Source organism: Microtus pennsylvanicus, chromosome 6, assembly GCF_037038515.1.
Source record: "Microtus pennsylvanicus isolate mMicPen1 chromosome 6, mMicPen1.hap1, whole genome shotgun sequence".
Lineage (NCBI taxonomy): Eukaryota > Metazoa > Chordata > Mammalia > Rodentia > Cricetidae > Microtus > Microtus pennsylvanicus.
This window is the reverse complement of record NC_134584.1, coordinates 53,609,049-53,634,531: the sequence shown is the minus strand read 5'-3', so window position 1 is coordinate 53,634,531 and position 25,483 is coordinate 53,609,049. Positions and strand designations below refer to the sequence as shown.

Here is a 25,483-nt window from a genome sequence, read left to right as displayed (position 1 = left end):
TCTTGTATTGTCCTTTTTATGCTTGTGTTTGTGGTTCCTGATTGTTTTCTCATATTTTTCATTTCCATAATTCTCTTGGTTTGTGTTTTCTTTATTGTTTCTATTTTTGTTTTCAAGTCATGTATCATTTTTTCATCTGTTTGATTGCTTTTTCTTGATTTTCTTTTAGAGATTTATTGATGTCTTCCATTTTTTTGTTTGTCTTTTCCTCCATTTCTTTGAGGGAATTCTTCATTTCCTCTTTAAAGGCCTCAAACATTCTCCTAAAGTTATTTTTTAGGTCATTTTCTTCTGCTTTATCTCTATTTGTGTGTTCAAGTCTTGCTGTTGTAGAGCCACTTGTTTTTGTTGATGACCTGTTGCTCTTTGTGGTTTTGAGTGTGTTCTCACCTTGTCTACCCATCTTTTTCTCTGATTGGTGTAGTTAGGGCTGTGTCTCTGGTGATCAGTCTTCCAGGTGCCAGTGGATCCAAAGCTCACATGGTTGCTCCTCATGGTGTAGTCATGGCCATGTTTCCCGGAGGTTGCTCTGTGCTCCCAGGGGTAGCTCTGCATTCCTGGAGGTTGTTCGGGCCTGCTTCTATGGAGTTTGCTTGCTTGGGCCTGTTCCCTTGGAGGTTGTTGACTCACTCCTGGTCCCAAAGAGGTCTCTGGCTCAGGCCTGTTCCCTTGGAGGTCCATATACCCTTTCCCACAGAGATCTCTGTCTCAGGCCTGTTCCTTCAGAGGTTCCTGACTAGCACCCAGTCCTGCAAAGGTCTCTGGCTCAGGCCTGGTCTTTTACCAGTTACTCTCTTTTTGTCTTGCAAACTCTTAAGAGACCATGTATGCCAGCCCAGACTACTATACCCAGCAAAACTTTGAATCACCATTGCTGGATAAAAGAGAATATTTCATGACAAAGCCAAATTTAAATAATGTATATCTATAAATCTAGCTCTACAGAAGGTACCAGAGGAAAAACTCCAACCCAAGGTAGTTAACTGTACCCACGAAAGCACAGGCAATAAATAATCGCACACCAGCAAAACCTAAGAAATCGGGACACACACACACACACCCTCTACCACCACCACCAACAACAATAACAATAATAAAATAACAGGAATTAGCAATCATTGGTCATTAATGTCTCTTGATATCAATGAACTCCATTTAGCAGTAAAAAGACACAAGCAATAGAATGGATGTCAATGCAGGATTTATCCTTCTGCTGTATATGAGAAACACACTTTAACATCAAAGATAGACATTACCTCAGAATAAAGTGTTGGAAAAAGGTTTTCCAAGAAAATGGACCTAAGAAGTAAGCTGGTGTAGCTATTCTAATCTCTAACAAAATGGACTTGAAACTGAAATTAAACAAAAGAGATGGAGAAGGACATTTCATTTTCATCAAAGGAAAAATCCACCAAGATGACATCTCATTTCTCAACATCTGTGCCTCAAATGCAAGGACACCCACATTTGTAAAAGAAACATTACTAAAGCTTAAATTGCACATCAAACCTCCCCAACTCTCACCAGTGGATAGGTTATCCAGACAAAAACTAAACAGAGAAATAATGAAGCTAACAGGTGTTATGAACCGCATGAACCTAATAGATATCTACAGAACTTTTCACCCAGACACAAAAGAATATATCTTCTTCTCAGAACCTCACAAACACTCTCCAAAATTGACTGCATACCTGGGCACAAAGTAAGTTTCAACAGATACAAGAAATTTGAAATAACTCTATGTATTTTATCAGACCACCACAAATTAAAGCTGGCTCTCTGAAGGGGACTCCTGCACAGCAGGGGCTCCCTTCTTGACCCCAGATTAGGTACAAACCATACCCACACCTGTTTTTACAGGTATATCCTTTTTTATTGGGGGGATTTTTCTTTTTTGGGGGGGACAGGATTTCTCTGTAGTTTTCGGGCCTGTCCTGGAACTAGCTCTTGTAGACCAGGCTGGCCTTGAACTCACAGAGATCCGTCTGCCTCTGCCTCCTGAGTTCTGGATTAAAGGTGTGCGCCACCACTGCCTGGCAAGATATCCTTTATTAAGCATGGAGAAAAAGTTTTCTGACTCAGGTAGAAAACCAGCAGCAAATGACCTTGCAGGTGTAATTCTAAGAGGAAAAGAAGGGGAGGTTTGTGTTAGAATGGAGTAGGGTATGATGGTAAAGGAGATAGAGGACTAGGGAGAAAGGGACGGGGACACAGGAAGGAGGGAAGGGATATTTGTCCTGTATAGTGGTATTTTATTTATGTTTTAATAAATAAAGCTTACCTGAAGATCAGAGGGTAAAAGTAAGCCACTAGAGGTCAGGCAATGGTGCCACACACCTTTAATCCCAGGATTTGGGAGATAGAATCAGAGGGAACTCTGAGTTCAAAGGCACGCTGTGCTACATAGGATCAGTGCAGAAACAGATTCAGGTAGTCGTGGCTCACACCTTTAATTCCAATACTAGGAGGCACACACATTTAATCCCAGAACTAATGGGGATTATAAAATAGGAGGAGACAGAGGCTCAGGACTCAATCTGCCTATGCCCAGCCTTGGTAGAGGTAAGACTTTCCTAGTGGCTTGGCTGTTTTGCTTTCCTGATCTTCAGCTTGAACCCCAATATCTGTCTCTAGGTTTTTATAATTCGTGCTACAATCCTGAAGAAACAAATTGAAGAGATCTCATATTAGTAATTTAAGAGCACACCAGGAAGCTCTAGAACAAAAAGAAGCAAACACACCCAAGAAGATTAGATGGCAAGAAATAATTAAAATGAAGATTGAAATCAATAAAATAGAAATAAAGAGAACAATACAAAGAATGATGAAATAGAGTTGGTTCTTTATCAACAAGATACACAAACCCTTATCTAAACTAATTAAAAGAGAAACAATATTCTAATTAACAAAGTAAGAAACAAAAAGGTGGATATAGCAACAGATACAGAGGAAAATCCAAGAATCATTAGGTCATAATTCAAAAACCTGTATTTCATAAAATTGGAAAATCTAAAAGAAATGGACAATTTTCTTGATAGATACCACTTATCAAAGTTAAATCAAGATCAGATAAACAACTTAAATAGACCTATAATCCCTAAGGAAACAGAAATAGTCATTAAAAGTCTCCCAACCAAAGAAAGGCCAGGGTCAGATGGTTTTAGTACAGAATTCTACCAGACTTTCAATGGAGAGCTAATACCAATACTCCTTAAATTATTATACAAAATAGAACCCAAAGGAATATTGCCAAATATATTTTATGAGGCCACAGTCACACTGATACCCAAACCACACAAAGCTTCAACAAAGAGAAATACAGACCAATTTCCCTCATGAACATTAATGCAAAAGTACCCAATAAAATACTTGCAAACTGAATCTAAGAATACATCAAAAATATCATCCATCATGATCAAGTAGGTTTTATTCCAGAGATGCAGAGATGGTTTGACATATGAAAATTGTGTCAATTTAATCTACCATATAAACAAATTGAAAGAAAAAAAAACCCCACATGATCATCTTTTTAGATGCTGAAAAAGCCTTTTACAAAATCCACCAACACCCCTTCATGATTAAAGTCTTAGAGAGATTAGGGATGCAAGGGTCATATCTAAACATAATAAAGGCAAATTTAAAAATTTTAGAAAATTTAGAAAATTTTGGAAAATTATAGAAAATTTGTATATGTAGCCAATATCAAATAAACGAAGAAAAACTCAAAGCAGTACCACTGAGATCAGGGACAAAATGAGACTGTACACTCTCTCCATACCTATTCAGTATAGTGCTTGAAGTTCTAGCTAGAGCAATGTGACAACTAAAGGCGATCAAAGGGGGTACAAATTGGAAAGAAAGAAGTCAAGTATTGCTATATGCAGATGATATAATAGTACACATAAATGATCCCAAAAATTCCACCAGGAAATTTCAGCAGATAAACATCTTTAGCAAAGTGACTGGCTACAAGATTAATTTAAAAAAATGAATAGCCCTCTTATGTATAAATAATAAATGGCTGAGAAAGAAGTCAGGGAAGCAACATACTTCACAATAGCCACAGATAATATAAAATAGTTTGTTGGTTAGTAACTCTAACAAAGCAAATGAAAGATCTGTGTGATTAAAAACTTAAAGTCTTTGAAGAAGGAAATCGGAGAAGATAACAGAAGATGGAAAGATCTCTCATGCTCATGGATCAGCAAGATTAATATTGTAAAAATGGCCTTTCTACCAAAACAATCTACAGATTCAGATCAATCCCCATCAAAATTCCAACACAATTCTTTATAGACCTTGAAAGACCAAAACTTAATTTCATATGGAAAAGCAAAAAACCCAAGGTAGCTAAAACAATTTTATACAATAAAAGAACTTCCAGAGATATCACCATCCCTGATTTCAAGCTTTACTACAGAGCTGTAGTAATTAAAACTGCATGATATTGGCATAAAAGTAGACACATTGGTCAATGGAATCAAATCAAAGACCCAGACATAAATCCAAACACCTGTGGACTCTTGATTCTTGATAAAGAACTCAATAATATGCAATGGAAAAAAGAAAGCATCTTTAACAAATGGTGTTGGTCTGTTTTGATGTCTGCATGTTGTAGAATGCAAGTAGATCTATATCTGTTGCTATGCACAACCTTCAAGAGTATCAAAGATCTCAACATAAAACCACATACATTGAACCTGATAGAAGAGAAAGTGGGAAATAGCCTTGAACCCATTGGTACAGAAGACAATTTCCTGAACAGAAACCAATAATGCAGTCCCTAAGATTACTAAATGGGACCTCATGAAACTGAAAAACTTCTGTAAGGCAAAGGACACTGTCAGTAGGACAAAAAGGCAACTCACAGAATGGGAAAAGTTTTCACCAAGTCTACAAATGACAGAGGGCTAATATCCAAAATATGAAGAACCCAAGAAACTGGACATCATCAAGCTAAATAATCCAATTAAAAATGGAATACCGATCTAAAGAGACTTCTCAACAGAGGACTCCCAAATGGCTGAGATATGCTTAAAGAAATTTTCAGTGTCCTTAGCAATCAGGATAATAAAAGTTAAATTGACTTAGATTTCATGTTATACCTGCCAGAATGGCTAATATCAAAAACACAAGTGACAGCTCATGCTGGATAGGATGTTGAGTAAGGGGAACACTCTTCCATTGCTGGTGTGAGTGAAAATTTGTACAACTACTTTGGAAATCAATGTGGCAGTTTCTCAGAAAACTGGGAATTAATCTACCTCAAGACCCAGCTATACCACTTCTGGGCATATACCTAAAGTGTGCTTTACCACACCACATGGACACTGTGTTCATAGCAGCTTTACTCAAAATAGCCAGAAACTGGAGACAAGCCAGATATCCCTAATTCAAAGAATGGGTAAAGGAAATGGTATATTTACACAATGGAGTGTATCTCTTAGCTGTAAAAACAATGATAAGAAATTTGCAGACAAATGGATAGAACTAGAAAAACATCATCTGTAGTGAGGTAACCCAGACCCAGAAAGACAAACAATGGTGTGTACTCACTTATAAGTAGATAATGACTGTAAAGTAAAAGATAGTCATGCTGCAGTCCACAGATCCAGTGAGGCTAAATAACAAGGAGGGCTTAAGGGGTGATGTTAAGGATCTCCCTGAGAAGGGGAAATAGATTTTGTGGGTTGCCTGGGTATAGGTGGGATTGGGAAGAACAGGAATAAAATGTGTCTAGAAGGAAAAAAATACTGGGAGATATTACTGGAATTGGGAAGCATTTCGAGGTTGTGGTAGAAACCTAGTGCAATGAAAACTCCCTGGAATCTACAAGAGTAACCCTAGCAACAGCTCCTAGTAATGGAGGACATGGAACCTGAACTCTATAACCCCACAAGGCTTCGAGTGGAGGGATTGGGACACTAACTCAGTCACAAATGGTTGACCTACAGTCTTTCCTTCCTGCATATTGTTTTGGAACTGGAGCATGGGAGAATTATCATCAAAGAAAGCAGGGAGACTTCATCCAGCAACTGATGGGAGCAGATGCAGAATCCTACAGCCAAACATTAGGTGGAGCTCAGGAGTCCTGCAGAGGAGGGGGAGGAAGAAGCAGAGGAGTTACAGGGGTCAAAGACACCATGAGAACATGGCCCACAGAATCAACTGAGACTCACAAGGGCTTCAGAGATCAGGAAACCAGCAGGGGTCTGACCTAGGTGTTCTGCGTCTATATTATGACTGAGTAGCTTGGTGTTATTGTGGGACTTCTATAGTGGGAGCAGAGGTGGTCTCTGGCTCTTCTGCCTGCTTGTGGAACCCTTTCCTTCTGCTGGGTTCCCTTATCCATCCTTGATGTAATGATATGGGACTTGTCTTATTGTAGCATTTTATGCCATATTTGATTAATGTCCCTGGGAGACCTGTTCTTTTCTGAAAGAAGACAGAGGGTGAGATCTTGGGAAGAGAGGATAGATAGGGGGAGGAGGCTCTGGAGAGGGGAGGAAGGGGAAACTGCAGTCAGGATGTAATATATGAGAGAAGAATAAAAAAGAAAAGAATGTGTTTGATGAAATAGAAAAGATGCTGGGTTTTATGAAGTGTCTACTTTTATGTGTGTATCTTTTCAGTATTCTATGTGATAAAATGAGGTAGCGTAACACACTTCTGTGCAATGTGAAGCAGTCAGGAGAGAAGCACAAGTGCAGTTGCTTTAGTTGTAAACAGCATAAAATCCACTCAAAAAATCAAAAGAATAATTGACAAGCCAGTTATTCACAATTGATTATATTGCTCAGTGGTTCAGAGTGCATACAACTCTTTCAAAGAACCCACATTCAATTCCTAGCACCTGTCTTGGACTGCCCATGTCTGACTGTAAAGACAGATTCAAGAGATCTGACTTCTCTGGCCTTTGTAGGGATTGGCATTCATGTACATACCCAAACACAAATACATACACATAATAAGAAGTAACTATTTTAATACTGAATAAAATATGTTAATCATTTCAATAAAACAACTCTGATGTTGCTAATGAAAAACAAGCTCAAATTTTTTATCTTTTTCATGAAAATTCCATGCACATATACAGTGTGTCTTGGTCATACCACCCCTCAGTCCTACTCCCTCCAGGATTCCCTACGCTTCTCCCTCCCAACTTCATGCCCTCTGTTTATAATTTAAAAACTAACTAACCCACTGAGTCCATTAGTGCTGCCCATATGCATGTGTGTGGGGTCAGCAACTGGGACATGGACAACCTTCCAGTGTCCACACTCCTGAAGAAAAGTGACTCTCTCTCCCAGAGCCATTGCCTGCCAATAACTCTCTAACTGGGGATGAGACTTCAGTAGCCCCTCCTCCCTCTGTGCTAGAATTTTAAACCGTCTTGATCTTGTGTACGTAACCACTGTTGTTGTGGGTTCATATGTGTGGCAGCCATTTCATATCCAGAGGACATCATTTCAATGTTGATATTCCCTGAGCCTTTGTGGGGTACACTGATATAGATATTGCATCCATGGCTGAGAGTTGATAGTTGCTTCTTCCCAATTTTGAACATTATGGTGTGGGACAATTCTGTATTCTGTCAATAAACACTGATTGGCCAGTTGCCAGGCAGGAAGTATAGGCAGGACAACCAGACAGGAAGTAGAGGCAGATCCATGAGAACAGGAGAATTCTGGGAAGGAGGAAGCACATTCCTCCCTAGTCCTTTCCAGACACGAAAGAAGCAAGATGTGACCTGCCCCGCTGAAAAAGGTACCGAGCCATGTGGCTAACATATACTAGAATAATGGGTTAATATAAGTTATAAGTTATAAGAGTTAATAAGAAGCCTAAGATAATGGGCCAATCAGTTTATAACTTATGTAGACCTCTGTGTGATTTTCTTTGGGACCTTACTGGCTGTGGGATATGGGAAGGATAGAAACCCCAACAAGCAGACCCTCATGTTACAATTGTACCCTGGCATTAACTATTACCGACTGTGATACGAAGCTTCAGTTTTAGAAAATGTGTATCATCTTTTTTTCTTGATCTTGATGACTTAAGCTTTTCTGATGGAACTACTGCTAAAATTAATGACATTTTTTTTTGGTATTTTGTAATGAGATGTGTGAGATTTACATGATTTAATGAGTCTGCTCTGGTTTGCTTTTTGTTGCTGTGATAGTAAACTCTGACCAAAAGTATCTTGGAGAGGAAGGGGTTTATCTCACACTTCCAGGTCACAGTCATCAGAGGGCATTTGGGGCAGGAGCTCAAGGCAAGAACCTGAACCAGGGAACTAACTGGGGACATTGCCCTGGGCACCTGGGAGCCATTCTAGGTTCAAGTCTCTTACCAACCCTAAGGTGGTTCCCTTAATTAAGTTATGTTATTCCCTGCTCCTCTATCCAACCTTGTTTTATCCCCAATCATCCTGTTTCCCCAAGTTCCCCTCATCCTCCCCTTCTCACTTTTCTCTCCCCTTCTCCCCTTACCCCCATCCCACCCACCCCCAAGATCCCAATTTTTTGCCCAGCAATCTTGTCTATTTCCCATAGCAGGGATAATAACTATATGTTTTTCTTTGGGTTCACCTTCTTATTTAGCTTCTTTAGGATCACAAATTATAAACTCAGTGACCTTTATTTATGGCTAGAAACCAATTATGAGTGAGTACATCCCATGATCCTCTTTTTGGGTCTGGGTTACCTCACTCAGGATAGTGTTTTCTATTTCCATCCATTGTTCTGGCTTTGTGGGAGCCTAGCCAGTTTGGATGTTCACCTTCCTAGACCTGGATGGAGCAGGGAAGACCTTGGACTTTCCACAGGGCAGGGAACCCTGACTGCTCTTCGGACTGGAGAGGGAGGGGGAGAGAATTGGGGGGAGGGGGAGAGGGGCGGGAGGAGGGAGAGGGAAATGGGAGGCTGGGAGGAGGCAGAAATTTTTTTTCAATAAAAAAAAAAAGAACCTGAACCAGAAACCATGAAGGAATGCTGCTTGCTCTTTGGCTCACTCACAGGCTTGTGATTCGGTAGCTTTCTTATGCAGCCCACGACGTCCTGCTTAAGAATTGATGGGTCACTGTAGGCTGGGCACTCGTATATCAGTTAAGACCAAACAACCCCTCACAGATGTGGCCACAGCCAGTTTGATCTGGACTATCCCTAAGTTGAGACTCCCTCTTAAATCTGAATTGTCTAAGTTGACATCTGAAGCTAAGTAGGACAAATATTAATACATAATGTTATAGAATCATGCACAAATAGCTGATGTGGTCAAAGTGTAAGGTGTCCCAAATCAGTTGTAGTGTAGAACAAAAGGTTCATTGTCTTTCACTTTCTACATTTAAGTAATTTTTAAGAACCTTATCGCTGGTGGTGCGACAGCTGTTGGAGGAATGAGGAGGAGTGGTGGGTGGGTGGTTTCCTTGCCATGAATTGCAGCAGGTGCTGGTGCAGTTCAGGAAGGGTTCATTCAGAGAGAGCACAGTGATACACACTACTAGTTCCAGAACAAGTTCTCCTGGAGGACGAGATTGATGGGCAGCAGTTTGATATCTGGACTCTGAATAACCTTTATGCAAAAGCAGAGAATCTTGCAAGTCAGTCATATCCTGAGGCCGTTTGGCTTGTTTAACACTATTTACTATCATCTTATGCATGCAAATTCACTATGTTTGAGGGTGTTCTGAAGAAAGCCAGATACATTCAAGAACAAAGGTTCTACTTCCACATTAAACTTACAATTTCAAGCCATTTTCTCCATTTCTATGCTCTCAAGATTTTAATTTGTGTCCTTTGTATTTTATGGGTTTGACAGCGCTGTGTTTAAAAGAAAGTTAAGAAATATAAGTAATGGCTGATGCAGTTAAAGTTTAATTTTTAAAGACATTGTAAATGGTAATACTGAATTTAATCTTTCAGATTAATTTGTTTCTGGGCCTTTTAGTTATTTAGTAAATCTCATAGATTTCTGTAATAGTTTAATTGTATAAACTTCATTTGTTACTTTAAAGCCTGTAGTAGTCTCTCTGTCTTTTAAACTTATTGTGATATCTGCTGAAATAGTAGCACAACAGTAAAGCCTTTCTAAGCAGAAAAGAATCTTACTATTTGTAGAAGTAGTATAACCTATTAATACTTGCTAACATCATTTAATAATTTATTTTGTAATAATTGTATAAACTTCATTTGTTACTTTGAAGCCTGTAGTAGTCTCTCTGTCTTTTAAACTTATTGTAATATCTGCTGAAATATTAACACAACAGTAAAGCTTTTCTAAACAGAAAAGAATCTTACTACTTGTAGAAGTAGTATAACCTCTTAATTCTAGATAACATCAATTAATAGCATCCATGATTACCCTAAGGTCACTAGAACATTCTTCAGTTTTTAAGATACCACTTAAGATACCCACTTAGACGTGGTCTCTTATAGTATAAATGCAACCATAAAGCTTGCCCCTCTATTGGCCTCAGTTCCTCTTCTCCCCTTTATGCAGAAGACTGTGATCTGTGAGTCTACCCACCCCTAAATAAATAACTATTTATTATACTCAATTCTGTGATAGTGTGAGATAACTTTATAGCATCCATCTTCATGGAATTATTACTGTCATTTAAAATTTAACAAATAAAAAATTTAAATTTCTATATTTAAATATAAATCTATATAAGCCACATAAATAAGTTCTTTGGGATCCTCAAGAGTGTAAGAATTTAAATATCCAAAATTTTGAGAACTATTATTATAAATAATAATTTTACTCAAATAGGATGTATTTCATTTATAGAAGTAAAAAAAAGGCTAAGAAAGACTAATACACCATATAACCTAGTGCTTAGAGAAATGCTTTTAACATTTTGGAACATCTTATTTTATGTTGTGTGTGTGTGTGTATATATATATAATATATATTATATATATAATATATATATGAATATACATATATTCATATGTTTTTGTTAAATTTTCCATAGAGATGGGATCATTTTACAGATGTGCTTTTAAATTTTCAGTCAACACTTCATCATAGTTATTTTCTCATATTGATATTTAGCATGCATTTTTAAAATTTCACAAATAAAATGGTGTCTGTTTGCTTTTGTTTTAAAAGAGATACACAAAATTATTTACCATGTTATACAATTAAAGTGCTTTTCAGCATGTTATACTTTATTGTCTAACTTATGATTTGCTGAATCATTAATTTAGATTGAACATTTATCTTGTTTGTAGTCTTGCTTAACAAAACTAGTTTTAATATTTATGAGAGGCTTTTATGTATTCAGGCTGTGTCTTAACACTTTTAATATAATTCTCGTAATTAGAGAAAAAAGTTCTTTTGATTCAAACTTTTATTTTGTCTTCAATTAGCTTATTCTCAAATTGGACATTCTTTATCAACCTCATAGAAATCATCATCTGTTTTAAGAGCTTAGTCTACATTTCAGCGTAACTTCTATTGACCACACTCAGTTTGGACAGAAGAAAATGCTGTGTTTGTTATTTGCTTAGGATTTGGATAGCTATGCCCAATACATTAAAAACTCTTGTTAAAATCCTGAAGCGTGAGGACTTTTTATTTTGAATAGGAAAATGCCTTTATTGCATTTATGCAGTAAGGTATTCTGAAAAGTGAAATAGTTGGCTGATTGCTTTTGTCAGTGAGCTTTTTTTTTCATTCTTATATGGATATTAGCTATTATTATTATTATTACAAATTTTCACCTCCTCCCCTCCTCCCATTTCCCTCCCCCCTCCCCATTCCCCCTCCCCGTCCCTCTCCAGTTCAAAGAGCAGTCAGGGTTCCCTGCCCTGTGGGAAGTCCAAGGTCCTGCCCCCTCCATCCAGGTCTAGGAAGGTGAGGATCCAAACAGACTAGGTTCCCACAAAGCCAGTACATGGAGTAGAATCAAAACCCAGTGCCATTGTCCTTAGCTTCTCAGTCAGCCCTCCATGCCAACCACATTCAGAGAGTCCGATTTGTTCACATGCTCCATCAGTCCCAGTCCAGCTGGCCTTGGTGAATTCCCATTAGATGGGCCCCACCGTTACAGTGGGTGGGCACAACCCTCGCGGCCCTGACTTTCTTGCTCATGTTCTCTCTCCTTCTGCTCCTCATTTGGACCTTGGGAGCTCAGTCCAGTGCTCCAGTGTGGGTCTCTGTCTCTATTTCCATCCATCGCCAGATGAAGGTTCTATGGTGATATGCAAGATATTCATCAGAGTGGCTATAGTATAGGGCCAGTTCAGGTGCCCTCTCCTCAGCTGCTCAAGGAACAAGCTGGGGACATCTCCTTGGACACCTGGGAACCTCTCTGAGTCAAGTCTCTTGCCAACACTAAAATGGCTCCCTTAATTAAGATATATACTTCCCTGCTCCCATATCCACCCCTCCTCCATCCCAACTGTCCCATTCCCCCAATCTCCCCATCCACCCCTTCTCACTTCTCTCTCCCCATCTCCCCTTACCCCCGTCCACTCCCACCCCCAAGCTCTCAATGTTTGCCTGGAAATCTTGTCTACTTCCAATATCCAGGAGGATAACTATATTGGGGGGGGGCTCACCTTCCTATTTAGCTTCTCTAGGATCGTGAATTATAGGCTCAATGTCCTTTATTTATGGCTAGAATCCACTAATGAGTGAGTACATACCATATTCATCTTTTGGGGTGTGGGTTACCTGACTCAAGATAGTGTTCTCTATTTCCATCCATTTGCATGCAAAATTCAAGATTTTTTTTTAACCACTGAGTAGTACTCTAATGCGTATATATTCCACACTTTCTTTATCCATTCTTCCATTGAGGGGCATCTAGGTTGTCTCTGGGTTCTGGCTATTACAAATAATGCTGCTATGAACATATATGAACAAATGCTTTTGTAGTATGATAGGGCATCTCTTGGGTATATTCCCAGGAGTGGTATTGCTGGATCTTGGAGTAGGTTGATCCCAAATTTCCTGAGAAACTGCCACACTGATTTCCAAAGTGGTTGCACAAGTTTGCATTCCCACCAGCAATGGATGAGTGTTCCCCTTACTCCACATCCTCTCCAGCAAAGGCTATCATTGGTGTTTTTGATTTTAGCCATTCTGACAGGTGTAAGATAGTATCTCATAGTTGTTTTGATTTACACATTTCCCTGATTGCTAAGGAGGTTGAGCATGACCTTAAGTGTCTTTTGGCCATTTGAACTTCTTCAGTTGAGAATTTTCTGTTCAGATTTGTACCCCATTTTTTAATTGGGTTGATTAACATTTTAAAGTCTAGTTTCTTGAGTTCTTTATATATTTTGGAGATCAGACCTTTGTCTGTTGCGGGGTTGGTGAAGATCTTCTCCCAATCAGTAGGTTGCCTTTTTGTCTCAATGACAGTGTCCTTTGCTTTACAGAAGCTTCTCAGTTTTAGGAGGTCCCATTTATTCAATGTTGCCCTTATTGTCTGTGCTACAGGGGTCTTCTGTGCCCATATGTTGTAGACTATTTCCCACTTTCTCCTCTATCAGGTTCAGTGTGTTCAGATTGATATTGAGATCTTTAATCCATTTGGACTTGAAGTTCTAGCAATAGCAATAAGACAACATCAGGAGATCAAGGGGATTCGAATTGGAAAGGAAGAAGTCAAACTTTCGTTATTTGCAGATGATATGATAGTGTACATTAGTGACCCCCAAACCTCTACCAAAGAACTCCTACAGCTGATAAATAACTTCAGTGAAGTGGCAGGCTACAAGATCAACTCAAAAAAATCAGTAGCCCTCCTATACACAAAGGACAGAGAAGCAGAGAGGGAATTCAGAGAAACTTCACCTTTTACGATAGCCACAAATATCATAAAGTATCTTGTGGTAACTCTAACCAAGGAAGTGAAAGATCTATTTGACAAGAACTTTAAGGCACTAAAGAAAGAAATTGAAGAAGACACCAGAAAATGGAAAGACCTCCCATGCTCTTGGATGGGTAGGATCAACATAGTAAAAATGGCAATTCTACCAAAGGCAATCTATAAATTCAATGCAATCCCCATTAAAATCCCAACAAAATTCTTCACAGACCTTGAGAGAACAATTATAAACTTTATTTGTCAGTGAGCTTTTAATACCCAAAGTAGAGGATCAAAATTGCAGATTACACATGATCTTTATTTCAAGATTTTCTGTTCCCCACCTTTAAAGTAACTGTGAAAAGTAAAAGCAAATATCTGAGAAATCTCTCTCGTGCCTCCCACATGTATGTAAAGTACAATACCAGACTCTTGGTGTGTTTGAAGGTAGCTGAGTCACATAATTTAGAACCATTTTCTTTGGTCTTGCCACCCTTATTTGGTAGTCAGTCACCTCTCAGGTCACTTTCAAGCCTGAATGTAGTTAAGATTGTTTATGCCACCGAATTTATCCGTTAGCCTTTTTAGCACACTCCTATTTTGGATTTACTTTAACAAATTGATAGTAATTGCAAAATATATATATTATATATATAATAGAATGGTATAACCAATTTTTTTCCATTTAAAAGTCTGTTTTTTATTAATTAGTTAATTTTTTTATAACTAGAGAAGAATTCCCAGCATTCTCTCTGCCGTTTCCTCACCCTGAATTTTCCTGGAGCCACCAGAAGACTGGAGGTATGCTTTCATGAGCATCGGTGCGTAAGAGTGTCTTTCCTCACCAGTAGAAGACCACCTGGATATGGATTTGTTTACAACTAGGCTTGTGTAGCATGCATTTCAAGTATGAAATTAAGTTGTTGCTGACCTTTGATGGTGATTAAACTGCCCATTGGAGAAACAAGGCAGTTGCAGCAGTATCTGTTGTTACAAATGTCGATTTTCACTTCTGATTTTGAGGATTCTTAGTTGAGAAAAATAATCGCTTGTCTCCTCATGACCTTGTTAAAATGTATTTATGCCTCACATAGACTCAGTTCACTATTTTTTTTTCCTTTTCAGTGTTGCAGTATTTTGTCTAGTGACTTTCTCAGAGTGAATATTTTGCCTACTGTTCCACAGTGGAGTAAACATAGTGGTCAGTGACACCTTGTGCTATAACAAATGTACACAAGGGTATGATAAAAACTGCTAGAGTTTATAAACTTCTGTATTATATTACTATTTCTGCTATTACCTACCCATACATGTACTTCTAGTACATCTATTTAATCCATGTTATTTTTTATTTTTCTAATTAACATTTATTGAATGATGTGTGAATGTTATGGGTGTATGAATTCTAAATATAGGATTACTTATCTGTCTTGAAACATGAAGATAACAAGATATATCTGAAACATGCCATTGCTTAAAAGCAAGGACTTTTCAGAATCTCTGTGGACAGTGCTGAGACCCTAGTCTATCCTTGTTTCTTCTAGCCAAGCTGTCACTATTTAAATACAGGGAAGAAAACAGTGACTTTTGTTGGGAGCAGTGAGACCCCAGATCCTGAATTTCTTGTAATCCCCTGATCTGAGTGCCTACAGCTGCTCTGAGCACGAGACCTTCAGGAGTTCCTGATGGCAGGAGAGTGGTTTCTGGTGGGTTTGGCTGGGGCGTGGCTATCTCTATATAATCTGTCCCTAAACACAATAAAGGGGGCATTCTTGGGGAATTCAAGGATGACCTGTGTCGCTTTCTCTCTGTCTGTGTGTGTCTGTGTATTTTAATCTCCAGCCCCCTTGCCCGAAGTTCGCGAACTGGGTGCCAGTGCATAGAGCACAGACACAGGGGCGCGGTGTGCGCGGCAGATTTTAGTGCATGGAAGTGTATTTTTTTTTAAAGTGCATAATAGCACTCAAAAATGTTAAATGTACAAATGTTTGTTTCAAGACAAAAGTGAGTATAATAAGACCCTTTAAGTTTTCCATGACTTGAAAGTAGGCACCTGTTAATACATGTGTAGTTTTTCTTTTTCATCTTTTACTTCTTTGCTTAGGTATTGAATCCAGAGCCTCATATATCCTAGCCAGGCATTGAACTACATTCCAACCCCTTTTGTTTCTTTATTGAATATATATAAGCTCATAAAGCATAATACATTTTTGGTTATCGCTATAAGTAGAAAAAGAAGAGACCTGAGCATGTCAGGAAGTCTTGAAGAAAGTATAAATTATACCCAGAAAGGGAAAGGCCACATAGATAGCACCAATGTTGAAACACAAGATTATGTAAGCAGTAAAGCCTAGCCATGCCCCAAGGTAAAGAGACTTTGCCACAGTCTGCATCCTCTACTGATAGGAAGTAAAAGCTTTAAACAAGCCTGCTTTGTCATTATCAGATGCTGATAGAAAGTGTGAGTTGCACTAATATTAGCAGGTCAGTACATAATAACAAGAGGCGTTTTTCTAACACTGAGCAAGTAAAACTTCTAGATTCTGAGACAAAATGATTAGTTATAAAGAAAATCCTTGTGAAGTTCAAACTGTTATAAGTCAAACTAGAAAGTGGAATATTCAGGTTCAAATCCTCTTGAGAGTCCCATGCCCCAGCAAAAGAGTCGATAGTCAGGACCCCAGACTCTGAGGCACAGTTGTCAAAGACATTTGTTTTGTGTTTGATGCAGTTTCTATAAGCCTTGAAGTTATCAAAATAAGTATGTAATATTTATGATGAGAAAACATAGAATTACACCGGGCGGTGGTGGTGCACCCCTTTAATCCTAGCACTCGGGAGGCAGAGGCAGGCAGATCTCTGTGAGTTCGAGACCAGCCTGGTCTACAAGAGCTAGTTCCAGTACAGGCTCCAAAGCCACAGAGAAACCCTGTCTCGAAAAACCAAAAAAAAAAAAAAAAACAAAACAAAAAAAAAAAAAACCATAGAATTAGCTGGCTGGACTCAATGTAGGAGATCCTAAGTTTTTAGCAGCGTTCAAAGCATCATAATCCAGAGTTAAACATATTCTGTTTCCTGTATCAGACATGACCAGGGTATTGGCTTTGGCCTCATCAGTGTTGTAGAGGAATGATTCCCATCCCAGGGATCAAATGACCCTTTCACATATGTCATATATCAGACATCTGGCATTCAGATATTTATATTACAATTCATAACAGTTGCAAAATTACAGTTATAAAGCAGCAACAAAATTTTATGGTTGGGGGTTGTCACAACATGAACCGTATTGAAGGGTCGCAGCGTTAGTAAGATTGAGAACCACTGTTGTCGAGCTTCATAGCCTATTTGATCATGCACAGTAAACACAAGTGTGGTGTTCCTGTCTGCATGGCAGAATCAGTGATCAGAAAAACTCGATAGCTTAATAACCAAGCTTATTTTCTCTAGGATGGCTGTTTTGAAGAAGTTCAGAGTTCCTCTCTTATACACCCTTTGAGGTACACGTGGTTAGGTCCCACCCCCTGACTACTCCAAGGACTGTAAGGGCCATTTCCAGTGCCCTAAGATGCAGGTGGTCAAGTTCCACCCTGCAAGGAAAAAAACCAGGGTCAGGCTACAGAATCCCACCAATTCCAGGCCTCTCTGGAAATCATATATAAAGGTTTCTGCCTACGCTGCCCCCATGAAGCCCTCCACCTGTGTTGACCACAAGAAATCCTGTATAAAGCCTGCCTCCTCAGTTCTTTGCTGTTTCTCTCTGAGCAGAGGCAGTTACCCTCCTGTGTCTTTCCTAATAAATCTCCTGTGTGAGGTTTGTTGTGTGGTGTGATTTTGTTGTATTCCTTGGCTCCTGACTTGCAGGATACCAGGATAACACTTAAACTCTCTAGCTATAGTATCTCATGTCACTAGAAGGTGGCTGATGGGTGGTGAGTGGACTTTGGTGGGGGGATGGTGTATGCCTTTCAATGCTATCTTCTTGACCTTCAAAGTCTTGGCTTTGGTACTGGTCTTTCCTCTTCCTCCTCCTCTTCTTCCTCTTCCTCCTCCCCACTCCTTTTTTGTGTCCTCTTGGTAAAAGAGTTCAAAATAAATATTACTTTAATATTAACAAATTCCAGCAACATAAATAAATAAGAGTGAATTATATTAACTTTGTTGCATCAGAATTTGTTGGAGATAATTGATGTTTTGAAACCATTGTATAAGATGTTTACTGTTGGGCTCAGTGGGCAAAGTGTTTGTTTAAGTATGGGAACCTGAGTTTGATCCCCAGAAACCCTGTAAAAAAGCTCTATTTGGAAGTGGAGAGCTTGGTAGTGGTAAACAGCACTAGATGCTCTTCCATAGTACCTAGGTTTAATTCCCATCACCCACATAATGGCTCATAACCATCTGTAACTCTCATTACAGGGAGATCTGACACTTCTTCTGGCCTCGGCATGCTCCAGGCATGTACATGGTATACAGACATGCATGAAGAATATCCATACTCATGGAAAACAAACAAAGCTGAATTTGGCACATGCTTTAATTCCAGTGTTGAGGAAGTGTTTATAGTGAATCTTTGGGGCTCACTGGCTATTTGGCCAGCCTACTTTATTAGCTCCTGGTCTCAAAAAAACAGGTAGATGACTTCTAAGGATTGAGGGGCTCACTGACCATCCAGTCTAGTCTACTTTATGAGTTCCTGGTCGCAAAACAAGGTATATACCTCCTAAGAATTGACATTCTGGGTCGACTCTAGTTCTCAAAGGCATGTGCACTCACATGCAACCCTATGAACATGCATGCCCTCTAACAAGTTTAAAAGTTCAATGTTGTAAAATATTTAATTCTATTAAATTTGTAGTTTTCATTTTCCAAAGAAATCTCAGTTTGTAATCAACGTTTAAATGATGAAGAGGCAATAATTTTCAGGTTTTCATGCATGAGATACATGTGTGTGTATGTATGTACATGTGTGTTCGCACATGCATGTTGAGGTTAGAGGTTGCTAGCAGGTGTCTTATCAGTAACTGTTTGCCTTATGTTGGAGACTGGGCCAATCACAGAATGTAGGAACTTGCAGGTTTGGCTAGATGGTCTAGCAAGCAAGCCCCAGGAACCTCCCTATCTGCAACCAGCTTTTATGTAGAAGCCAGGAATCAAACTTAGGTCCTCATGTTTCTGTAACAAGTACTTCACTGACTGAGATATAGTCCCAGCCCCTCAAACCATATTATTTCCTTAAAATACCTGTTTTTCAATAAGATAATAAAATTACTATATGATAATTAGTTTCTCAAGCTTATGAAATTATCATAAAATAATAATCTTGATGATGAGACTGTTAGACAATATGAAGAAATATGTCTTTTTATTTTTTCTCTATTATTTTTGTTGAGTTACCTTTATTATTATTATTCAAAGGAATTATACACGATTTTTCAGTATTTTTTCTAATTCTAACTCCCAAGGATCTGAACATTTAAACAGACAAAAGAAAAATGCACCCTCCCTTTAAAGATAATTAAATCTGTGTTTCATTCATTAGAATTAACATTTAAATTTTTTTCACATATATGACTTTTATTGTTTCTATATCTTGATTTTTTAAATTTATTTATTTATTAAAGATTTCTGCCTCCTCCCCGCCACAGCCTCCCATTTCCCTCCCCCTCCCCCGATCAAGTCCCTCTCCCTCATCAGCCCGAAGAGCAATCAGGGTTCCCTGACCTGTGGGAAGTCCAAGGACCACCCACCTCCATCCAGGTCTAGTAAGGTGAGCATCCAAACTGCCTGGGCTCCCCCAAAGCCAGTACGTGCAGTAGGATCAAAAACCCACTGCCATTGTTCTTGAGTTCTCAGTAGTCATTGTTCACTATGTTCAGCAAGTCCGGTTTTATCCCGTGCTTTTTCAGACCCAGGCCAGCTGGCCTTGGTGAGTTCCCGATAGAACATCCCCATTGTCTCAGTGTGTGGGTGCACCCCTTGCGGTCCTGAGTTCCTTGCTCGTTAACATTTAAATTTTTGTGGGTACAGATGTTTTGCCTGCATGTTTGTGCCATATACATGCAGTACCTGTAGACGCCAGCAGAGGGCGTCATATGCCTGGCTACTGGAGTTACAGATGGTTGTGAATCACCTTGCACGAGCTGCCTTGGGTTCTCTTAAAGAGCTGTCAGTGCTCTTAATCACTGAGTTGTCTCTCCAACCCCAGTGTTGATCATTTTAATGACTTAAGACACTTATCATTGCTGCTTGAAAGGACAGGTTCTAAAAGAACAATAAAATTAAATAGGTTTTTTTTTCTGATACTCCTGTGAAGGAGTTGAATATCATGATTTTGACCTTCTTTTAAAGCTTTTATTTGTTTGTTTTTATGTGTATGGGTATTTTGCCTGCATGTATGTCTGTACCTTGTGTGGCTGGTGGCCATGGAGGCCAGAAGAGGGTGTCAGATATACTAGGACTGTAGTTACAGATAGATGTGAACTGCCATGTCAGTGCTAGAAATTGAACCTGCATCCTCTAGAATTTTTACTTCCTTGATTTTTGCACTTTCACTATCAAATGTCGAGGTGAAATGACAAACCGAAGACTAAAACAACCGAAACAACCTCCTCCCGCATTATCTGCACACACACTACCCCCCAAAACTTGAGATTTTTGAATGGTGTAATGTTCAGCAGGTATGTTAATGTTTAGTTTCTTTTCTGTAAACCTGTGTTGCCTGCAAGGATGCATGCTAAGATTCAGCAGATAATGACTTCCTGTTTTTTGTTAGCTGTGGAGATTTATTTGTAATCAAAGGAGACCAAGAGAAAAACTCAATACTATTAGAAGCATCAGTAAGCTGTAAATTCTATATCAGATTACCATGCACCGCGCCACCGTGTCTGTGCTCTGTGCGCTAGAACCCAGTTCGTGAGCTTCGATCAAGGGGCTGGAGGTTGAGAATACAGACGCAGAGACAAACCGACACGCAGACCTTCTTACACTGATAACAAAGCCCCAAGAATGCTCCCTTTATTATGTTCAGGGGCAGATTATATAGAGATAGCCACACCCCAGCCAAACCCACCAGAAACCACTCTCCTGCCATCAGGAACTCCTGAAGGTCTCGTGCTCAGAGCAGCTGTAGGCACTCAGATCAGGGGATTACAAGAAATTCAGGATCTGGGGTCTCACTGCTCCCAACTATTAGAAGCATCAGTAAGTTGTAAATTCTATATCAGATTACTTGTGTCTAGATGATAAAATAAAGGTCGAAGACAGAAGGGATGTGGCATAGGAGCTTCACCCTTTTCTTGATCTTTCCTCAACCTAACTTGGTGTGAATTGCTTTGATCCGGCTCCTCTTAGAGGAAGTAGGCTGAGAACAGATCATAGAGTTGAAATCAGAGGCTAGATGAGTTCCCTGATTCCTCTCAGCCCTACATGAGGTGTTCACATCCAACTCCAGATAGCTTATTCATTTCAGCTCTATCCGGAGGAGATGATGTAGTTATAAATTCTTTGTGTGTAATTATAAGAACCTAGACTAATGCAACAGAAATACGTTTGTTTCTAGCTAAATTAATTTCAAGTAGTTGCAATTCCTGCTTGGACTGTCATTGTTTACCGCTCGAATTGGTGGTTAAACTGAGAGAGTGGAGTCTAAAAGTGGGATGGACTGAGGTCTCGTGTAATAGCCAACTTTATTCAGAGCACCAGCAGTTTGTACCTGGGGGTTAGGAAAGGTCACAGGAGGAAAGTTCTCATGAGTTCAAGCTGTGCACACAAGGACAAGCCACACGTGGAAAACCATGCTTTTCCAAAGAGGCATAGAAACAAACTATAGCCAGTTGTAATGAATAATCTGAAGTAAACTCACTGTTATCTGCTACACCTCGGAGGGCCACGGAAGCATATTTGAAGAACAATTCTGTGTTTTTGAAGAAACAGAGGTCACAAACTGTTGTCTTGTTTTCTCTCAGGCACTCATAATTCTTCTCAAACTAATGCGTTCTTGGACTGTATTCTGATAGCACGTAATTTTTTCTTTTTCTCACTTTAGAATTTTATTTTATTTTAGAAATGAAAACCGAAAGTGTCTGATGTAACCCTGGTTAGCTGAACTCACTGAGTAGCCTGGGATGACTTTGAACTTCTGAGCCCTCTCCTGAGTGCTGGAATATGAGCTGGCACTGCCATTCCAATTTAAGGGGTAATAGGGCTAGAACCAGGAGACAGTCTGCCAGCTAAGCTACAACCCCAGCCCAAGAAATGAAGAATTTTATTATTTTCTAAATAATAATAAGTTTATAGCAATAGATGGATATATTTATAAAATCTCTGCTGTGTCTGTTGAATCATTTAAGAAAGCTCAACTTTTATTATTATAAAATGCTGATTGAGAAGGATATACTTTGTGGTTTAATAAAGCTATAATAAATATATATATTGTTCTAGGTCCTGAAGTTGAAAATGGTGAAAATTTACCACATCCAGGAAAGGTTGGTTTATATAGCCAAGATTGACTGTGTAGATTGTGGATTTAGATTTTAAACATCACGTTGATTAAAGTTTCATACTCATTTAGACTGCCTGCTAGGCAGTAATCTGACTAAATCATATCATTAACTAGAAACCTATTTATTTTATATTTTTTGAAATTATAATTACATTATTTCTCCTTCATTTTCCTCCCTTTAACCTCTCCCATGCACTCCACTTACTTTCTTTCAAATTCATGGCATCTTTGTTAAAAAAAATTGTTTTACATTATATGTGCAGGTCTGTAGTCCCAACACTCCAAAGTTCAAAGTTCTAAATCATATGTGTATATTCCTGTGTATATATTCCTAAATGTAGCTTGCTCAGTTCATATAATGTAACCTATAGGTATATGACTTCAGAGATAACCACCCTGGGGAAGGCCATTTCTTCCACTGTCAGCCTTCCCCAGTTGTCTGTAGTGCCTTGTTTAGGGTTGAGACCCCACAAACTGCCCCCTTCCATGTTAACATACTCAGTAATGTCATCATTGTTCAGGTCTTCTTGATAAGAATTCATGGGTGTGGACTCTGACATTTCTAGGAGACACATTCTCACAGAAAACTTCTGTTGCTCTGGCTTTTATAATCTTTCTGTCCCCTCTTCTGCAGTGATCCATGAGCCTTAAGTGCAGGAGTTGTCTTGTAGACCTATTGGTTGGAGCTGGGTACACGCGATCTCTTGTTGACTGCTATTTGATTAATTTTGTTTTTTAACTTTTTCCTCTGTTGCAAAAGAAATTTCTTTGATGAGGGGTGAGAATTACATGTATAAGTTAAATATTTAGAATATAGTTATGAATTATTCTGGTTTAGTGAAGTGGAAGTTGTAGGTTCTCATATAAGATCCTCAGTAGCTATAGGTAGTTGGCTAGGTTTCCAGTACCAGGCATGGTTTCCCTCTTGTCTTATGTCCAACCAGAGAACTGTTGGTTACTACCAAGGTGTGAATGCCACTACTGCACCCTTAGGATTATTGTGCCATACTGGTCATTGTTATGGTTCATAGGTGTCATAGCTGGGTAGGATTGCTAGTTCCTTCCATGCTTTGTAATTTTACATGATGCCATCTAGTACCATGAAAGAAAGTCTCCAGGGAGGAAAAATATTGTCTAAAAATCTATTCATATATTTATTCTTCCTTGTCTTTAATAATTTTGTAATTTTCTGATCTGTGTTTCTTACCCATTACGACAAGTCTCTTATTCTTTTTGTGTAGAAGTATACATATGCCTATGATGGGACATTGTTTTTAATGTCAACCTCATTTCTTTAATATTTCAAGCTTGCTTTCTCACTGTCCTGTTGCTAATGTTTACCAAGGTGTAACATGTGGGCCTGCTTGTTGGGGTTTCTGTCTTGCCCAGTTCCCACAGCTGTTTAGCCCCAAAGAATCACACAGAAGTCTACATTAGATATAAACTGATTGGCCCATTAGCTCAGAACTCTTATTAGCTCTTATCACTTACTCTTGTCTATGTTAGCCACAGGGCTCAGTACCTTTTTCAGCGGGGCAGGTCACATCCTGCTTCTTTGGTGGTCTGGGCAGGACTGGGGAGGAATGGGCTTCCTCCTTCCCAGTGTACTCCTCTTCTCATTTCCCCGCCTCTACTTCCTGTCTGGTTGTCCTGCCTATACTTCCTGCCTGGTCAATCAGCGTTTATTTAAAACATGATTGACAGAATACAGACAATTCTCCCACACCACCAAGGGCCCTGCTTTGTCTTTGTTTTCCATCTGGTGTTGTGAACTGGCTCTGCCCACAGTGGACTCATACTCTCCTTCAGGATATCAAATAGTAATAGACCTTCCCAGGCCCACCCTATCTTACCTGACCATATCATTTCAGCTGTATCTTCTATCTATGCAGTTACCAAGTTTTTCTGCTGAAGTTAGTAGCTAGAAGGCAGGGAAGTTGGCATAAAATTTAGACTGGATATGACTTCAAGGGTAACTCTTGTTTACATCTGTAGTGTGCGGAGAGGTGGATGTTGCAAAGAGTTGCTGTGAGGACCAGAGCAGCGATGACTTCTGGCCTGGCTGGCACCTAGTCATGTTGGAATAAATAACTTGTCCTTTCCCTACTTCACAAATCATTCACTCATGTCTCACCTCCTTCCTTGTTTTTGGGTCTGTGTCTGGTGACTGGTAATAGTGGCCAAATTGCTTCTTCTCTGATACTTATTTTTCCCTGGATATGTCAATATTTCCTAATAGAGCATCTGAAAAATATTTAATGAAATGGTTGGAGAGCATTGTGTCAGATATTTATATATTTAAAAAATTTGTAGGAAAGTAACTTGTTTAATTTTGTCTCACCAAATAATTTCAGCAAAGTCAGGAAGCTCTCTATTGCCTGTTCTTCCCTGAGGGTTAGTGACTCTTGCATATGAGGTTTTGTGGGATTGTTGCTAGGTACACCTTCATATCTTGAATTTTATAAACATAAAAGGATTTTTAATAGCAGGGAACCCTTTAGATGTGACTCAATGAGTAAGATACAGATCTTAGATTTCTTCTAATTTATCTTAGAAGAAAATTATAGTTAGTATTACAGATAAATAAAGGCATTTTCTTAGGCTCTATATGCTATAGATAGGGGATAAATGGTGGCAGATCGAATATGTTAATTTTTTTACTTCTTTTATTCAATTTAGAACAAATTATTAGCAGGCTTAGGAGACGATAATCTATCCTTCCAGAGAGGTAGTGGAGTTGTGGGGAATAGTCAAAATGATAGAAAACTATAAATTTCAATACCTGTAATGTATGTTGTTTTCCTAAGTTGCACAGCAGTTGATCTGGATAGCAACTTTGAGAGGGATTCTAATATTTTGGCACTGAAAACGAGCACCTTTGAAAATAACGTACTGGGAAAGTAGGGTTTGTATTTTTCTGTTTAACAAAAATCCAGAGTTGGGACTCATAAAATTTCATAGAATTGTTCCTTTATTTGTTGGCAGAGACCACTAGTTCGTTTTCAGCTCACACATACTATAATGATTATAAATTTGATTAAAATAATCACACAGAAACTATAATATTTGAAAAACTGTTTGGCCAGTAGCTTAAGTATATTTCTAGCTAAAACTAACCCATCTCCATTAATCTGTGCATCACCATGAGGTTGTGACCT

The 25,483-nt window shown here is 38.9% G+C and overlaps 1 protein-coding gene across 1 annotated transcript in view; it reads left to right on the top strand.

Moving 5' to 3' along the window:
* Ankrd31 (ankyrin repeat domain 31) overlaps nt 1-25,483 on the top strand; it is a 152,703-nt gene that overhangs the window by 29,834 nt on the left and 97,386 nt on the right. Inside the window, exons 5-7 of the mRNA XM_075976264.1 lie at nt 6,697-6,704; nt 14,558-14,626; nt 22,265-22,308. Coding sequence (XP_075832379.1) covers nt 6,697-6,704; nt 14,558-14,626; nt 22,265-22,308 — 121 coding nt within the window. The remainder of the gene's footprint in view (nt 1-6,696; nt 6,705-14,557; nt 14,627-22,264; nt 22,309-25,483) is intronic.